Source organism: Vigna umbellata, chromosome 4, assembly GCF_029865625.1.
Source record: "Vigna umbellata cultivar VRB3 chromosome 4, Vumbellata_1.0, whole genome shotgun sequence".
Taxonomy (NCBI): domain Eukaryota; kingdom Viridiplantae; phylum Streptophyta; class Magnoliopsida; order Fabales; family Fabaceae; genus Vigna; species Vigna umbellata.
The window spans coordinates 74,566,809-74,586,311 of record NC_142168.1 but is presented as its reverse complement, the minus strand read 5'-3'; the positions used below and the strand labels follow the sequence as shown (position 1 = coordinate 74,586,311).

General features: G+C 35.1%; 1 protein-coding gene and 1 pseudogene across 1 annotated transcript; both read left to right on the top strand.

Annotated features, from left to right (window-relative positions):
* The first annotated feature begins 255 nt into the window (after positions 1-255).
* Positions 256-2,940, top strand: LOC148201292 (uncharacterized; annotated as a pseudogene).
* A 3,615-nt stretch (positions 2,941-6,555) lies between these two features.
* LOC148201291 (uncharacterized) lies at positions 6,556-8,487 on the top strand. The gene is made up of 5 exons (XM_088113916.1): positions 6,556-6,992; positions 7,066-7,192; positions 7,288-7,566; positions 7,653-7,757; positions 7,843-8,487. The coding sequence occupies exons 1-5, from the start codon at positions 6,556-6,558 to the stop codon at positions 8,353-8,355; spliced, it is 1,461 nt and encodes a 486-aa protein (XP_087970042.1). The 3' UTR covers positions 8,356-8,487.
* Positions 8,488-19,503: the final 11,016 nt, after the last annotated feature.

The following is a 19,503-nucleotide window of genomic DNA, read 5'->3' as shown; positions in this document are numbered from 1 at the left end:
ACAAACAACATCCCAAAGTATCCAACCATGTGTACTCTTTATAACAACATCACTTTTCATAAAGCATGAACATCTATACCCCATGTAATATGCCAAACCTTGTAAACTAACATGACTAAGTACTTACCTAACATTACCTTCCAAGGAGCAGTGATGGAAATTCAATTACTTGATTGTTTAGTGTTGAACTTTCAATTAATTTAGCCTTGTATTAAGTAATGGCTAATTTGTCGTTAATTGATATGTATACAGAACATGGATCAAGTTCCACCAAATCGTTCATGGATGTACGATAGGTGTTATAGAGGAAGAGGTGCGTTGAAAGAGTCATTTGTATTGGGTGTTGAAGAGTTTATAATTAAAGCTTGTGAACAAGACCGTTATCAAAGAGATGGGGGGCTTCGATGTCCATGTTCAAAGTGCGATTGTACAAAGATTTTGAACGAAAGAGTTGTGAAGGTTCACCTGTATAAAAACGGTTTCAAGCCTAATTATTTCATTTGGGAGGATCACGGGGAAACCATGCAAGAAGCTGATTTAGATAATGATGTCACTTTCAGGGGTGTGGAGACAGAAGCTGAACCAAATGAACAAGTTATCACGATGGAAGACATGGTCCATGATGCTCTCATACAAAGACAACCCTTCCAAGCATCAAATTCTTCTAACATAGAAGAGGCTCCAAATGAAGAAACTCAAAGGTTTTATAACCTTTTGTTGGAGGCAAATACGCCTTTGTATGAAGGAGCATCAGACTCCAAATTATCAATGTGTGTGAGGCTTTTAGCTTGCAAGTCGAATTGGAATATTCCTAACCAATGCATAGATTTTTTTGCAAAAATGCTTTTGGATGTAACACCACACAAATGTGGTTTACCGAAAACTTACTACGATGCAAAAAAGATAGTGTCGAAGCTGGGATTACAGTCGCAGAGGATTGATTGTTGTGTGGATGGTTGCATGCTATTCTATGATAATGAATATGGTAAGATGGATGGAGCGTTAGTTGAATGCAAATTTTGTGGGAAGCCAAGGTATCAACAACACAAGACAGGAGCAAGTTCAAAAAAAAAAGTTCCCGTTAAATCCATGTTCTATTTGCCAATAATTCCAAGACTTCAAAGAATGTATGCCTCAAAAGAAACTGCAACAGAAATGACATGGCACCATCACAACAAGTCGTCAAATGGTGTTTTGCGTCATCCATGTGATGGAGAGGCGTGGAGGCACTTTGATAGAGTACATCGTGATTTTTCCATTGAGCCACGCAATGTTCGACTTGGTTTATGCTCCGATGGTTTTAATCCATATGTGCAGGCATCATCTATACCATATTCGTGTTGGCCAGTAATTGTCACGCCGTACAACCTGCCTCCAGAAATGTGCATGTCTAAACCCTACATGTTTTTGACTTGTCTCATTCCGGGGCCATTCAATCCAAAAGTACGCATTGATGTATACCTAGAGCCCTTGATAGATGACTTGAAAAAGTTGTGGAGTGGTGTCATAACATACGATATTTCAAGGCGACAAAACTTTATCATGAGGGCATGCTAATGTGGACAATTAATGATTTTCCTGCTTATGGTATGCTGTCTGGATGGAGCACCCATGGTAAATTGGCTTGTCCACATTGCATGGAGCATTCAAAGGCTTTTAGATTATATAATGGGCGAAAAAATTCGTGGTTTGACTCCCATCGGAGGTTTTTACCAAATGACCATGCCTTTAGGAGAAATAAGAATGCTTTCAAAAAGGGGGAAGTGGACATGGAAGACGCGCCACCATATTTGACGGGAACAGAAGTTTGGAATAGAGTTAATGGTTATCCTAAAGTAACTGAAAATGGTGCACCAAGAATAGATGGATACGGTGAGTGGCATAATTGGACGAAAAAAAACATCTTTTGGGATCTACCATATTGGAAGGATAATTTGTTAAGGCATAATCTTGATTTCATGCATATTGAGAAGAATTTTTTTGACAACATTTTTAATACTGTGATGAATGTCAGTGGAAAGTCAAAAGACAATGAAAAGGCCCGAATGGATTTAGGCTTGTATTGTAAACGAAAAGACTTGGAGCTCAAAACTCATACAAATGGAAAGATGTACAAGCCAAAAGCTAATTATACACTTTCAGTAGACCAATCAAAACAGGTCTGTCAGTGGTTGAAAGATCTTAGGATGCCTGACGGATATTCTTCTAACTTGTCAAGGTGTGTTGATGTGAATAGGGGAAAGGTCATTGGGATGAAAAGTCATGACTGCCATGTGTTTATGGAATGCTTACTTCCTATAGCGTTTAGTTCTTTACCGACTCATGTTCTCAATCCCATTACAGAAGTAAGTCATTTCTTTAGAGATTTATGTTGTACAACATTGAATGAGGTCGACCTTCGGAAGATGGAAGAAAACATTCCAATCATTATTTGCAAGATGGAGAGAATATTCCCCCCCTCATTCTTTGATTGTATGGAACATCTCCCTGTACATCTTCCATATGAGGCAAGACTTGGTGGACCGGTCCAATATAGGTGGATGTACCCATTTGAAAGGTGACAATATCTCATTCAACTGTTGAATTTAGATGCAACACATATTGAAACTAACATACCACTTTCTTAAATTGTAGGTTCATGGGATATGCTAAACGTTCAGTTAAGAATAAAGCTAGGGTTGAAGGATCAATAGTGGCATCATATTTGCACAAAGAAACAACTCATTTTTGTTCACACTACTTCAAGAACTTTATGTTAACACCACAAAGCATAGAAATGAAGTAGACACTGAAGTTGAAAGGACAACATTATCAGTGTTTGACGAAGGTGGTCGTCATTCCGGGAGGGAATCAACTCATTGGCTAAGTGACGAAGAATTGAGATCAGCTCATGTTCATCTCTTGATCAATTGCAATGAAGTTCAACCTTATCTTCAGTAAGGCTCCAAATAAATTGCATTTGTCTATGGATTTTGTTTTTAAGTATTAAATTGATATTGACTGAATATTCTCATACCTATGGACAGCTCATTCTTACATACCTATCAACTTTCAGAGTCAAACAGTTCGACACATATACATGCAAATTTCCCATTGTGGTTCAGGGATCAAGTACAACTTATCAAATTCTTCGACATAAATTTGTTATTCACATATTGATTCATTTTTAATTATATTGAATAGGTTCATATATTTTTGTAGGTTCATAACGATCCTTTAAGTGTCAGAAACCAACATCTTAGAGATTTATCACTTGGTCCTTTAAGATGTGTGAAGGAATGGCATACCTACTTTGTCAATGGATATAAATTTCATACCCATGCATGGAGCCAGGGCAAGAAGACTATAAATAGTGGGGTTCATGTTAAAGGCCTTACAGAAGGGGGTGAAGATGATTTCTATGGTGTCATTAAGCACATATATGAGCTCGAGTATAATACCTCAACCATTGAAAAGAAGGTTGTATTATTTTATTGTGATTGGTTTGATCCATCAAGAATAGGGACAAGAGTGGATTCAAAGTATGGCACTGTGGATATTCGAATGGATAAAAGATATATCTTGTTTGATCCTTTTATAATTGCACATAATGTAGAACAAGTGTATTATGTACCATATCCTGCATCGCGCACCGACAAACGGGGTTGGTGTGTTGCAATAAAGACCAAACCTAGAGGTCGTATAGACTCTAATGAGGTAGATGCCATTGAGGCATACCAAGTGGACGAAATGTCACATGTTAATGACATCATTCAAGTTGAAGAAGTTATCCGATTGCAAGATATAGAAGCCGGTCTTGAAGAAGTGGACCCCAACAATGTACCATCAGTTGAACGCTATATGGATGAAGAAACAAGTGAATCGGAAGAAGAATGCAGTGAAGAGGGACAAAGTGAAGATGAGGATGAAGATTCATTTCACAGTTCTAGCAGTGAATAGAGTTACGATGTGTTGGTGTACTACATTGTATTGTAAAATTTTATAGTTAACTATAAACTAGTTTAGGAAAACTGTAATGTACTTAAAAACAGCTCAAAGTAACTGATCTGAACTATTTTTTAGTTCAGTACAATTCAGTTAACTGTTTTATTCATGAAAATCTAATCTCTTTACTGGTTTAAACATCACATGATTTTTACAAATAAATCTTTTATATTTTAATCTTCAAGAATATAAAAGATTGGATTATTCACCTCCTGCTTCCAAACTGTAGATCTATCTATCCATCTTTTTTTGTTGTCTTTTATACTTTTAAAATTAATAATTACTCTGCTTTTATCTAAGTTTGTAATACGTGTTGAATGTGGAGTGTAGTTTTGTGTTCATTTTAGTAGCTCTTGGGGTTGATTGTGAAGTCTATCGTCTTTTGGCATCTTTTAGAATTCGATCAACTACTAATAGTTAGATCATCCAATAACGGATTATAGAGCAATTTTCAATCTATGGTCCTAAGAGGGTATTATGTCGTGTGGTGATCTGATGTTGACATTAGTTGGGTAGATCTTAGTTGAAGATATTTGAATATTTGGAAAGAAGATAAGTCAGTGGTTGTAAGAAGAGACTGGGTTTTGATTATTTGCTTAAATTATAAGTATAAACCAGATTCAGTTTCATAGTCACGTGGAATTCACATGGTCACCATCTATCCTTTATATGGGTCACACATGTACCCTGCTACACTGACTAAGGTGACCCCATAACTCTAAAGACTTAGTGTTTGTTTTGGATATCACTTTTTGAATGGCTGACTTGGCTCTGTCCTTACTAGCAAATGGCAAGTTTCAAGTTAGTCTGCCCAGCTTGCTGCTAAATTTGAAGATGCCATAACACAAAAGTTGAGCTCATTAGTGGGATTTGTTAGAATGAGTAATAAACCTATCTGACTAAGCAATTATTGGGGTAGGACTTGGGTCATATTCCCCTGTTGAAACATAGTGAACTGGTGTCGTGATGCGAAGAAATTGTTTGTAAAATGGGAACGTCCTCATTGTTAGTCAACTATTTTGGCCTTGTTCCACATGCAGAGTTAATAGAAAATATTGGTCATGAAAACAACTTGAAGGAAAACATTAAGCAGTAAAGTTAAACAAGATTTGAGACAACATTCCTGAGAAAGCAGGTAAGCATGTGACAAACAAATGCAGTTGATGCTGCAAGTGTGATGTTGACGCTGCACACTTTATATCAACCAATCCAAAGGAGAATATATTAGGAACGACACATCAACACTAAGCCAGTCGTACTTAACTCAATAATGAAGCTCTTTTTTGGATTGTGCAGGAGCAATCCAGTCTTCTGTAGTGTACTATTTTCAAGAAAATTATTGCTTAGTGCCAAATAAATTGACTAGAAAGAAAGGCCCATCTTGAACCAAGGGTGTTCTAAATTTTGGATAAAAAAGTAAATTGAATCTGATTTTATGCACACATACTAATATATATATATACTACACTCGAATTTGTTTGACGGATGAATAGGATGAGTAGGATGAAGAATATGCCTTCAACTAGAACGTAGAAAAAGTTCTCTATGGTGAGAACTTTGAATGGACATTCATCAGCGATGACATTGTCATCGATATGATGATTGAAGAAGCCAATCACAGCCACCATCAAGGCACAGTTTGAAAAGTGTGCTTTATTTATAATGATCACCCAGTTGCTTTCATGGCAAGGGTGACACAGAAAACATGCTAATGAGTAATCATACAATGCTTTGTAAGAACCCAAAGACTCAGAAAACTAAAAATAAGAAACTGAAAGTTGTTGGAACGAATGAACTGTATCTAATGGAATATGTTTCTGCCTTGTATACCCGTATCTAATGGAATGTGTTTCTGCCTTGTATACCCGTGAGTGGAAATCAGAAATGGGTCAACTGTCTATGACAGGTTACAAATGTGAGATTGCTAATCTGACTTAAAACCTACACTAGCTATATTTATAAGTAACTCAAGTGACCAGTTTATAAGTCCAACTCTTTTCCAGCTCTTCATCTTCAGATGTAATGACTTGCTATCTCAAGTTGCATAAGAATAATCTGAACTGTCCATTAGAGTTTTTGACTGGCAGCAACAAGTTGACTGGTCCAACAGTTCACACATCCCTATCTCAGATCAATTCATGTTCAAATTAGACTTCTCTCTTGTAACTTCAGATTACTGTCAGGTGGAGGTTTCCCACTGCACTACTCTTCACAGCACCTAGACCAGCTTACCAACAATATCTCTCCAGTTTACTGCACTATAAAATGAAGTTTTTTCACTGCAAAAAAAAAAAACTTCATTTTATAGCTAACAAATCCCATAGCAGAAGCCACTTACCACCCTAATAGAAACCAATTTAGTGGAAGCCACTTACCACCCCAATAGAAACCAACAAATCCCATAGCAGAAGCACCTTTCCTTTTCAAGGCTTCAATAATAGGTTTTGCAATTTTTCCCTGCACATTTAATAGGTAATATCATAATAACACAAAATGTTCTTTTCTTACTTTTCCTTTCCATTCAATTGTAAAAATAAATTCACCGTACAATTTTGTTTTTTGTTCAAGAATATGGCATCAGATGGTTGTGACCCTCCTATTCCACCTTCAGCAATATCAGAAAAGGAGAAGGGCAAGAAGAAATCTTATATGGTCAAGTTGTTAAACCGTTTCAATAACGTAAATGCTTCAAGTAGTCAGCCATCTACACCTACCTCTACCTCCACTGCTAGATTTGTTCCACCACCATTACAAGTTCCTGGTTTGACACCTACTCCACCACCAATTCCACCTTCGTTGGAAGTTCCTCCTTTGACACCTAGTTCACAACAATTTGCTGCTGATCAATGGAGATCACCCTCCCCCCATGTTGGTTCTAACCCAACAACTCCCACAAATATGCCATCACCATCTCCTATAGGGGATAACCCTCCACGTTCAAGTTCAGCAGCCAATGACTTTGAAGATGTTTCCAACAATCGTCCAATCATTACACCTATTGGAGGAGGGTAAGAAAACATCAATTTAATGTTCCAAGCATATACTGTATTATTCTAATATTTCACTTTTATTTTGGTATAGCTTTTATCCAACAAAAACAGCATCCAAAGCAATCACAGCCACCATCAAGGCACAGTTTGATGAGCCATGGGTGACATGGGGACAAATACCTCAGACACGAAGAGATGTTTTCTTTGAGCGTTTTAGGGTACACTTGTGTTCATTTACATTATCTAGTACACTTAATTTTAAATGTTAAGGTCCTCAATTATCTTATCCAATATTCATCTTTTTTGTCAACAGAGAAAGGTTTCATGGAGGTCTAACCATGAAGAAAAGGTCAAAAAAAATTTCCACACAAAAGCATCTCATAGATTATCTGAGATGTTTAAAAAAGCTCGAACAGAAGGAAAAAAACCTGATTGGATGGGGGATATTGTTTGGAATGGTCTTTTGGAGAAGTGGAACATGCCAGTTTATAGACAAAAATGTGAAACGGCCAAAAAGAACAGGACATCTGACAAGGGTGGTTGTTTGCACACTGGGGGATCCATTAGCGTGCATGAGCATGCAATTCGTCTGGTACATATAAATTTATTTTTACATTTCTATACGGATAAACTTTAAAAATATTTGATGTTAACAACTTACATCTTCTTTGCTTGCAGTCACAGGAGCTTGGTCGGTCAGTGCATGTTGATGAAATATTTCAGCAGACACATATTCGAGCATCAACAGGAGAATTTGTCGATGAAAGGTCAAGGCGGACACATGTTAGTTTCTACTAACTTATTCTTTGTTAGGTTATATAATTCTTAGGTCTGTCTATTTAACGATAATCATGTATTCATTTAACAGGAAGAGTTTGAAGCCAGATTTTCTCAAATAAGATCTGAGACAGCATCCGTTGGGGCTTCAACATGTGCTCCCCTAGACCCTGCAGATGAGGAAAGATTGAGGAACCAATGTTGGTTGGATGTTGCTGGTGGAAGGTACAAGGGACGCGTATACGGCATTGGAAATGTCAGTGCTCAAGATGACTGTGTCGATAGTTACATACAACAGACACAGGCATCTTCTTCTCAGCAACCGATTGCAGAGGACATTCTTAACCTCCACACACGAGTATCAACCCATGATGACCAACTTCGACAGATGAACTCTCAATTGCAAGGCTTTATTGGTGTCATGATGCAGTATCTTCCACCTCCTGCAGCCGCAATTGCACAACAATTTCTTCAATCCCAGAATCAGCCACAAGCTAATGTTCAACCACAGCAACCACACCAACCACAAGAAGCACAGCAACCACACCAAGCACAGCAACCAACAGATCAACCACAAGATGATAATGTCTATGGAGATTATTAGTTATGTTCTTAGTAGTAGGGCATCTATGACTCAAACTTATTCCCTCAAGAACTTATTTCATCTTATTTGAACTTATTATAATTCACAATTATGTAAACATTCTTATTAGGATTATTAATGTGAAACGCTTGTTTGTCGGCTTTTTAAGACTTAATTTATTTATCAAATTTGTGAATGGATATAATGTGCAGGTCTTGTGAATTGTCTGTGTGGTATGGGCAGGTCTTGTAAATTGTTTGTTTAGATGAGCAGGTATGCTATTCAAATTGATCTGTTTAACCGTATATAAGTTATATACGGATTATCCGTATATAACTTATATACGGATTATCCGTATATAATTTATATACGGAATATCCGTATATAACTTATATACGGATGATCCGTATATAAGTTATATACGGATTATCCGTATATAAGTTATATACGGATTATCCGTATATAATTTATATACGGATTATCCGTATATAAATTATATACGGATTATCCGTATATAACTTATATACGGATTATCCGTATATAAGTTATATACGGATTATCCGTATATAACTTATATACGGATTATCCGTATATAACTTATATACGGATTATCCGTATGTAATGTTATCTACGCCCTTTTTATATACGGATTTTTGACCGTATATAATCCGTATATAACACCACTTTTTATACGGATTTTTGATGTTATATACGGATTTCGGCCGTATATAAATGCGATTTTTCTTGTAGTGAAAATCCAGAAGCATATATTTTGAATAAAAAATATGTTAAAACTTAAATACATTCAATGTAATCATATGTACAGCTTCTGAGAAGCATAAATCAATCCAATGTAATCATAAATCAACTTTGAAGCCTAAATCAATCCAATGTACAAAGTTAAACTAATAATAATGTACAAAAGCATAAAACAACTTAGAAGCATAAACTTAGAACTTACTGTATCCTAAAATCTACTACATACTATTATATAATTGAATTGCATATTTAGCCAGTGCTTTCCTCACAAGTTTAAGTGACTTCTCTTAAATTGGAGCAGTCATATTGAATCTCTGCATAAAACACAATGATTTCAATTAGTGTATATGAAATCTAAACTATAGAGAAAATAAAATTCAAACCTAAATATTATCATTTGTCATCCACTGGTGTAATGTGCATGAATAGTGGTCATCATCCAAAACATGACATAGTAACCACATTCATATGACCCCGTTTGTTTATTACACTACAATATGTCATCAGAATTATAAAATGTTAAGTAACATCATTGGAATGGAACATAATGTAACAAAGTATGGAATAAAATATCAAACCTTAAGGGGAACCCATGCAAGCTTTTTAGCTATAGCAGTAGATCTCCTAGATAACATCATATGTGTTGCAAGGGAATTATTAAAAAAATTGCTTTAGGATAAATTTATATAACAAAGAAAGTTGAAACATTGAGGTTCTTACCAATCTAATACATGTCTAAGATGGCTGGGAGGAGACTTATGCAATGAACAAAACCAGACAGCAGTATTCTCCGGTATGGAGATCACAAGTAGCTGCTAATGACGCCTAAAATTGATAATAACTTTATTGTCATATACTAGAATTAATAAATGAAACTTTAAAGTTAGCAAACTTCACTTACCCAAGTATATAAGGGAGAAAATATATCTCCTTCCCCGTTGCAAAGCAGCTGGTGATGTATGTTTGGATATCATCAAATTTATTTCTTTCATGAGTGATAGAGGGGTCAATGAACCCATATACATCATTGAACCCCTTCTTGTTACTGACATCAAACATATACCTAAAATGAAGAAATAATCTGATATAAGTAACTTGATAAAAAATAATTATATAAAAAAGTTCTCATAAACTTACATCATCCACAGCTGAACGAGTGTAATATTAATTTCTTCTCTCCCCGATGCAAGCTCCCTAACATCTTGCTGATGCAAGTACAATGGGATCTGAGCTTCTCTTCCAAATGTAGTAGAATCTCACTGTACAATCATTGGCGCATCTGAAATGATGTTAGCAAGCTTGTCTAACGCACCAAGAGGGTCGTCCTCAGATAAATGAGTCTTCTTCGGTGTAGGACTTCCCTCTTAACCTGTCTGCTGTTACATGAAAAAATGGCTATGTTATGACGTCAATAAGAAGTAAATAGTAAAATTGAGAAGTATATAGTAGGAGTGTTTACCGGGGGATCAAATCCATCACCAACCAAATGTCTATGCCAGGCGACAAAGGACTTAAATGCCTCTTGCACAGTGAAAAACTCATCTGTAGGCACAAGAAGAACGACATCTGGTACGACAACTTCATCCACCGTGACCTTGACCTCATCTTCTGCCAACTGTACACCATGCACTATAGTGGCTGTCTCATAGATTATGCCACGAGCCACTAGCATGGTCCCGATATCAGAGAGAATATATAACTAACATGGACGAGTGTCGTCCATGTCGTCCCCTGAGGCACCGGCAGTTGAGCAACTTCCTTTGCCGCTTCTACTTGTCAAATTAAATGTTAGGTTATACAAAAAGTAAATTAATAAACAAAAATGATTATTAAGTTTACCTATAGGGGGCACAACATGTTCCGCTACAGGAGATGGCGGAGGACGATTGCCATAATCCTCATAACGTTGCTGGAATTGGCGCTCAACCATTTCAGCAACTTCATCGTACAACTCTGCCCGAACCTTCTTTGTGATCTCCTATGTCATCTCTTTTCTGATGTCCTCTTTCAGCTTTTCGTATGAACATGGACGCGAGGAAGACCCAAAGAACTGTCGTATACCTATGCCAGTCCCAGCAACACGTCCGTTCTGGGTGTTCAGGTCGTCCAATAGCTATGACAAGAATATCCTGACAACCTTGTTGTGTGAATTGACTTTGGAAGCTCTGCTCAACCAAGGAGTCCTGTAACATAACAAAACTTCAATCCTTGGGAGCTCTACTCAGATCTATGTAATATATATAACAAAAATGTTGTAAAAATATGAGAAATGACATCTTAAATTCTTTCAGATATCTCTCTGGCAGAGTTGGAAGTATAGGAGCCCCGATGGTCTTATACGGGCTAACTTCCACTTCTCGTGCCAAGATGGTGGTAAAGGAGGAGGAGGGTCACCACCCTTAAAAAGTGGAAGTATTGTCTGACATCTGTTTCATTATTTTTTCCTCAAGCTTCCGATATCCACCACGAGACAATAAGTGTGGATTTTTATTCTGAGCACTTATTCCCTGTGTTTTTGACCTTTTTTCCTATGACAAATGAAACAATTGTTATGATATAAAATTATGAATGATGACTTGAATGATTTTACCTACACTTACTTGCCACGTCTCGGATGAACGAAGCTCTACAAAGTGATGCCATGTTTCTTCGTCAATTGCTGAATATTTGGAACATGAAATTTCATTATTTTTTGGTCCAAATATATATCTGGACGTCAATTTTGTCTTAAACCCTCAAAATATTTCTGTAATTGTAGATAAACACCTATTCCTTAAGCTCTCGGCATTTGGGATATCAAATGTCATCTGCAATAATGAAAGTAATAACCTTATATCAATATAATTAAACTAGAATTTGGAGCAATATTGATTAACTGACCAATAGATCTTGGCAGATAAGATTCCGATCAACCTCAGATACATAGTCAAAGGATGGAGTAAGTATAGAGATTCGATCACGTGCTATTACTCCAAGGTAAAACCTAAATTCATCTGCATTTGGCCCAGATGCTACTCCAGTGACCACGTCAATAATGACAGGTGTCCTCTCACCTGCATTTCTTCTAATTTGAAGTTGGTGTAACCTCGTCGCTCCTCTAGTGGGTCTAGAAGTGGGGACTTCATCTCCAGACGAATTTGGTGCCTCAGCCATATATCTGTCACAAAAAATAAGATAAAAGATTAATAAAAGACTTATAAAATAACAAACATATTAATAAAAGATTAACAAAAGCCATAAATTTTTACACAAATATGAAATTCATACATAATCATATGGATTGGTCATATGTATATTCCCTCATTGTGATATTCCCGAATTGCATGTACATCATCAACTAAAGGGTCATCATCCAAATTTATTATCGGTTTAAATGGATGGTTGTCAGGAATATGAAGATTACTTATATTCTCTTCTTTATCTTCAATTTGTCTTTTTCCTTGAAGAGCGACATACCAATGGTCAGATGCAGGATCTTTGACATAAAAAACCTGACTTGCTTGATATGTCATGATAAACGGTTTGTCTCCATAACCAACTTTTCAAAATCAACTAGTGGCATACCAGATTCATCTATTTTGACACCACTCTTATTGTCGACCCACTTACATTTGAAGAGTGCAACAAAAAACTTGGTGTAATCAACCTCCTATATCTCTTCTATTCTACCATAATATCTCATTGATCCAATTACATGATTTTGATCTTTTGATGTGGAAAATTGTAGCCACTCAGCTTCTAGACTGACGCCACTATTTTGTATTGTGCTTTTATCATCCAAAGTCTTTGTATAGAATGTGTAATTATTAATTTCATAGCCTGTACAACATACAACATCAAACAAAGTCTCAGAAGACCGTGATTCTTTCAAAACTTCATATTTGAACCAGGACAAGAATGTTCTGTTATGCTCCATCAACTGCCATTTCTCTTATTGTCTTGGATACTTGTCCTTTACAAGGGCTTTGTGGGCTTCCAAAATGCGATCACCTCATCTGTGTTGTTTAATATGTATAGATGTGCTTGCATCAATTCTTCACGACTTTTCGTCACCACATTCACACCTTGGATGCTTTTACTTGTAGAACATCTATTCAACCATGATGTCCGAGGGACTCCTATCAGATTTGCTTTAGTCATATAATCAGAGAAAAACTCGATACTTTCTTCAACAATATATCTTTCAATCATTGAAACTTCTGGACGATATTGATTTTTGACGTACCCTTTCAAAATCTTCATATAATGCTCAATAGGATACATCCATCTTAAGTATACTGGTCCACACATCTTGATTTCTCTGACCAAATGAATAAGTAAATGCACCATGATGTCAAAAAAGGATGGAGGGAAAAAAATTTCTACCTGACACAAGATGATGATAATGTCGCCTTGAAGTTCATCTAACTTTGTAGGATCGATGACTTTACTACAAATTGATGAGAAAAATGAGCACAATCGGTTTATGGTCTGCCTAACGTTTTTGGGAAAAATTCCACGAATTGGCACCGGTAACAATTGTTGCATTAAGACGTGGCAATCATGAGAGTTGAGTCCAACAAGCTTTAAGTCCTGCATTGACACTAAGCTCTTGATATTTGAAGAGTATCCTTGTGATACCTTGATACTCTTTAAACAAAGACAAAAACTTATCTTCTCTTGTCTAGACATTGTGTAACATGTAGGGGGCAAATAAGTACGTTTACCAATCTCTCTTGGTGCCAACTCTTCTCGGATCTTCATGTCAACCAAATCCAAACGCGCATTCACTCCATCTTTTGTTTTTTCCTGGATGTTTAGTAGTGTACCAATCAAGCTATCACAAACATTTTTTCTCTACATGCATGACATCTATGTAATGTCTAACATCTAAATTTGACCAATATGGAAGATCAAAGAATATTGATTTCTTCTTCCAAGGGGTCGTTACAGAAGACTTCTTGGACGTTTTCCCAAATACATGATGTACTCTATTAACTTTTTCAAGAACTTCAAGTCCAGTAAGTGGAATGGGTGCATTGTCTTTCTCTTGTTGTCCATTGAACGCTTTCTTTAACCTTCGATATGGATGATTAGATTGTAAAAATCGCCGATGACGCATATACACTATCTTCCTTCCGTGTTTTAATTAATGAGTTGCAGTGTTTTCTTCACATATAGGACATGCTTTATGACCCTTCACACTATACCCTAACAAATTACCATAAGCTGGGAAGTCATTAATGGTGCAAAATAACATGGAATGCATCATGAAAGTTTCTGAAGCAAAGACATCAAATATTTCAACCCCATCAACCCACAACAACTTCAAGTCTTCAACTAGTGGCCTGAGATAAACATCTATGTCATTTCTAGGCTGCTTTGGACCAGATATCAACATTGACAACATCATGTACTTTCTTTTCATGCACAATCCAGGAGATAAGTTGTAAATATCAGTATAACATGCCAACAACTGTGATTGGTACTTAAATTACCAAATGGGTTCATTCCATCAATAGCTAACCCAAACCTAAGATTTCTATATTCTTGACCAAATTGGGAGAATTCTTCATCAATATTTTTCCATTGCTTTGAATCAGATGGATGACGAAGCAGCCCATCAGTTGTTCTCTCATCTTCATGCCATCGTAGGTTTTTAGCATCTTTGGGATTCGCGAACAAACGCTTAAGTCTGGCCACGAGTGGAATGTACTAAACTACTTTCAAAGCATAACCATTCTTTTTTGTGTGACCACTATCTTCACCGTTGTGTTTTGACTTGTATCGTGATAACCCACATTTTGGACACTTTATCAAAACTTCAATCTCATTCCTATATAATATGGAATCATTCGGACATGCATATATCCGTTTATACTCCATACCCATCGGACAAAGAATTTTTTTTGCATCATAATTACGAGTGGGTAATGTATTTCCATCTGGCAGCATTTCATTCAAAAACTACAACAATTCTGTAAAAATCTTATCAGCCCATCCATTGCTCGCCTTTAAATTCATGAGCCTTAACACCGCTGACAACCGTGTGAACTTAGTTGAACCGGCATACAAAGGAGTCTTTGCATCAGTGGACATCGTTTCATACACATGCGCTTGGCAAAAGTTTATGCGCCAACATCGCGGATCATGTCCTCTAAGTTGTTTTCTTCCAGTCGATCTTCCATATTCATGGTGGAATCATATACATTTTTAGTTGGAGAGACAGTTGGAAAGTCTGTTAATTCGTCGTGTCATATCCATGTTGTATAACTTCGTACGAAACCATCGCAGATAAGATGTTCCCTAATATCAATTTCATTCAACTTCCTCCCATTCAAACAGTTCACACAGGGACATCTAAACTTGACTTCATCATCACCACTTGTACTCGCATTACGTTGCGCAAACTCTATAAATTCTTCTACCCCTATCTAGTACTCAGTGCTGATGCGTGATAAATTAATCAACCCTCGATCCATAGACAGGTTTACTGAAATTGTTTACACAATTTCAATAATCTTGAATCATCACTTTGATCGTGTTTGTATTCAAGGTGTGACCCTATCCCATTCAAGAAGATTCACTTTTTTTAGTTTATTAAACATATACATTTTAAACAACGTATCTAAAATTTCACGAAAATGTGTCAGCATTTCGCATTGGTCTTCAGGTTACACGAAATGAAAGTGATTATAAATCACAATGAAATATGCACCTGAAGATCAATACAAAACACAACTGCAAATTTTCATGAAATTTAAGACATGTATATTAAAATTGATATGTATTAATAAACTATGAAAAAGTTATTACTCTTCTTAAATTGTCCAACAGGACAATTCAAGATTCAATACTTGTAAATTAATATTACCATCTCTTATTCATTTGTAAAAAGTACATTTGTTCAAAAAATCTAGAGATAGTAAATAATTTTTGTATTCAATCTCAAACGGGAAGCTAAGGCTAATTCACAATAACAATATATTCAACAAAACAAATAATTACATATGCAACATACAATACAATCAATCAAACAATATATTCAACTAAACAATATATTTAAGCAAACAAATAATTACATGTTCATATTAAGAGGAAAAATTTAAGAATAAGAACCTAGGAGCGTAAAAGCCGGTCAACAATGAAGAATGTCCCTCACCTCAAAAATATAATATCTTGTAAAAAACAAACAACACATTAATTAGTCTCATGATTCCTAACCTCCTTAAAGTTTATTTTATCACCATATCAACCAATGTTACAAACAATTCAAAATATTATTCTCTAACTTGTATATCTTTAATTAAAAAATATAAACCAATTTACATCATCAATCAATTTACATTATCAAACAATTTAAGGCAAACAATTCAAAATTCTATTCCCCTAATTTCTATATCCCTAATTCAAAAATATATACAATCAATTTACATTATCAAGTAATTTAATACAAACAATTTAAAATTTTGTTCACTTAATTTTAATATTCTTAATACATTTGGCTAAACCCTCTATCCCCTTCCCTGGATTATCATCAACAAACACTACCATTGCTACTATATTCAATCTGAAAATGAAAAAAAAAAATTAAAATGGTAGCAGCAAAGACAACTTACCACGAGTAGGAGGAGAACCGTGGCTGCCACAATAGAGGCAGAGGCATTGCGAGTGAGGCATAGGTGGAGGCGCAGGCAAGGCGACGAAGATGTTGGCGCCAGTAAGGAGGCAGAGGTGCAAGGTGGCGAGGAAGGTTGAGCCGCAAGAGAAGGAGACAGAGGCGCGGAAGGTTGAGGCACGACGAGGGAGAGAAGAAGAAGAAATGCAGGCGGGGCAAGACCGACGATAGAGGCACAACGACCACAGAGGTGGAGGGGCGGCGAGGAAGGTGGTAGAAGTGGGTAGTGGTGGAGTAAGAAGAGTGGCAGTGGCACAGAAGAAGAAGAAATATCGCGTGAAAAAAACTATTCGCGATTCTAGAAATGTAACTCTAGAAAAACGATATTACCTCGGTTGATCCACTTAACCGAAGCAGAAAGGGCCTACTACCTCGGTTTTCGGTGCAACCGATGCATAAACATTTCAGTAAATGACATTTTTGAAAATAATTTGACCATATATGCCTCGGTTAGGCGCCCAAACGAAGCGGAAAGAATTTATGGCCTCGGTTCCCAACAACCGAGGCAGTATCAATTGATTAATATGAATTTAGAACGTTCTCTTTTACAGGGAGCAGGTTTGTGGCAGGATATACTGATTCAGTTGCATGCAGAACCGAGGCAGTATGCTTCTTTAGTCAGTGGCAGCAAAGGGATTTGGTAGGAAGAGATATGAAAAGACGGAGTGTGCAGGGGTATATGCCTCGGTTGGTTGTGATAACCGAGGTTTTATCTGTCTCCAAAAAGGTGTCAGTTGGAAGGTCAGATTTGGAGGGCTGTATGCCTCGGTTGACCGTAAAAACCGAAGCAATATCGTTTTTAGGCATCGGTTTGCTTTTAACCGAGGCATATAGTGTGGTAAAAATTGTGGAATTGCCACCGCGTTTTGATACGCTTCGGTTTCAGACAAACCGAAGCGTAATGTGCGAGTTAGAATCCATTTTTTTTACTAGTGCATACAAGTGCACAAAGTACCATGAGTTCGACATTCATACCTAATCCAGATGAGTCTTGTCTAGGTTATGACATATATAGGAAGATGATTTATTATTGTACTAATTTGAGTTAATGTTTGAATTATATATACATATATATGTATATATGTATATACATATATATGTAAATCATCTTCCTATATATGTCATATATATATATATATATATATATATATATATATATATATATACAAATTAGTACAATAATAAATCATCTTCCTATATATGTCATATATATATATATATACATGTATATATATATAAATATGTATATAGATATATAATATGTATACATATATAGATATATGTATGTATATACATATATATGTATCTATATATATATATATGTATCTATATATATATATATATATATATATATATATATACACATATATATGTATACATATACATATATATATATATATATATATATATATATATATATATATGTGTGTATGGATGACATCTTTTAATCGGTGTTGAGAGAGAAGCAACCGGATAGAGAGTTTTATTCTTCAAGGGTAGAATCTTCTGTTCTAGTACTTTGTAGTTTTCTAGTAAGTTATCATCCATGTAGTATTTTATTTTGGTAGTTTTATTCTACTAAAATGGAATGTTGCAGTTAATAGTTTGGATCAGTAGCTTATTCTTGTTTATATCTTTGTTTGTTTGTGTATGTTTTTATCTTTTGTAATAATCACTTTAATTTGTATGAATTTTGGACATCTTCTAATTCTTTCAGCCTGAAGAAAAGATGAAATAATAACATAGATAGGTTTGTTTTCAAGTGTGAAATCTTCTTTTTTAGAAGCGTCAATTTTCTTATAAGTTATCATGTGTATGATGTTTTATTTTAATAATTTTATACTATTAAAATAAGATATTACATTAAATATTGTAAATTGATTTAAAAATTAAATTAAAAAATAGGAGACAAAATAAGGACAATATGAATTGGGTGCCCTAATCCAAATTTGTTGAAGGTATCCGCCATATTTTATAACAACAACCATTGTGTAAAACAAAACAACCATTGTTTAAAACAAAGTTGTAACATTTTTCTCCTTTTTTTTCCCTTATTTTAGTGTGTCTGTATATTTGTGTATTATGATTTATACTAGAAAACGTTATTTTAAAAATAATTTTTATATTAAAATTTTTTATAAAAGAATAACTTTTTAAGTTATATTGGTACTTAGATTGATATTATTTTTTTAGAAAAAAATAAGTTTAATTTAAATAAAATAACTAGCTTCCCAATTTCTCATTTAAATCTATTGGGCTAGCGTGTCACAGACAATTTTTAATAGAAAAAACAAATTCTTTATACTTAAAAAAAAAATCTTTATAGTTCTTTATTTAAATTTAGGAATATGTATATTTATTTTCTGACAAACTTTCATACACTTGCACGGGAAAGATAACAAAAATGAAGGTGACCAAGATAAATTACGAAAAAGATAAGTGTACCCATATTTAGCTTTAATTATATTAAATTCAAAATGTAATATAACATTTAATACTTCTTATTTTATTTAAAGATTCGAAAATTATTTACTTTCTTTGTTTAAATAATAAAATTTAATTTTTACCTTTATCTTATCTTTTCTTATTCTTCAAATATGCAAAAATAAAATTCTAAAATTCTAAAATGATTAAAATTTTCCTTTTTAATGCATTAATTAATTAATAATATATTTTGCTGTTTTTAGCAAAACCATCTCTCTGTTTGAAGAAGACAAACAATTTTAATCTTCATGAATAGGACTACTATAGAC

Excerpts from the sequence above, each read along its gene's own strand:
- LOC148201291 (XM_088113916.1), top strand. The coding sequence starts at position 6,556 with ATGGCATCAGATGGTTGTGACCCTCCTATTCCACCTTCAGCAATATCA. Across the intron at positions 7,193-7,287 it reads TTTTCTTTGAGCGTTTTAGG|AGAAAGGTTTCATGGAGGTC; the intron begins GTACACTTGTGT and ends TTTTGTCAACAG. Across the intron at positions 7,567-7,652 it reads ATGAGCATGCAATTCGTCTG|TCACAGGAGCTTGGTCGGTC; the intron begins GTACATATAAAT and ends CTTTGCTTGCAG.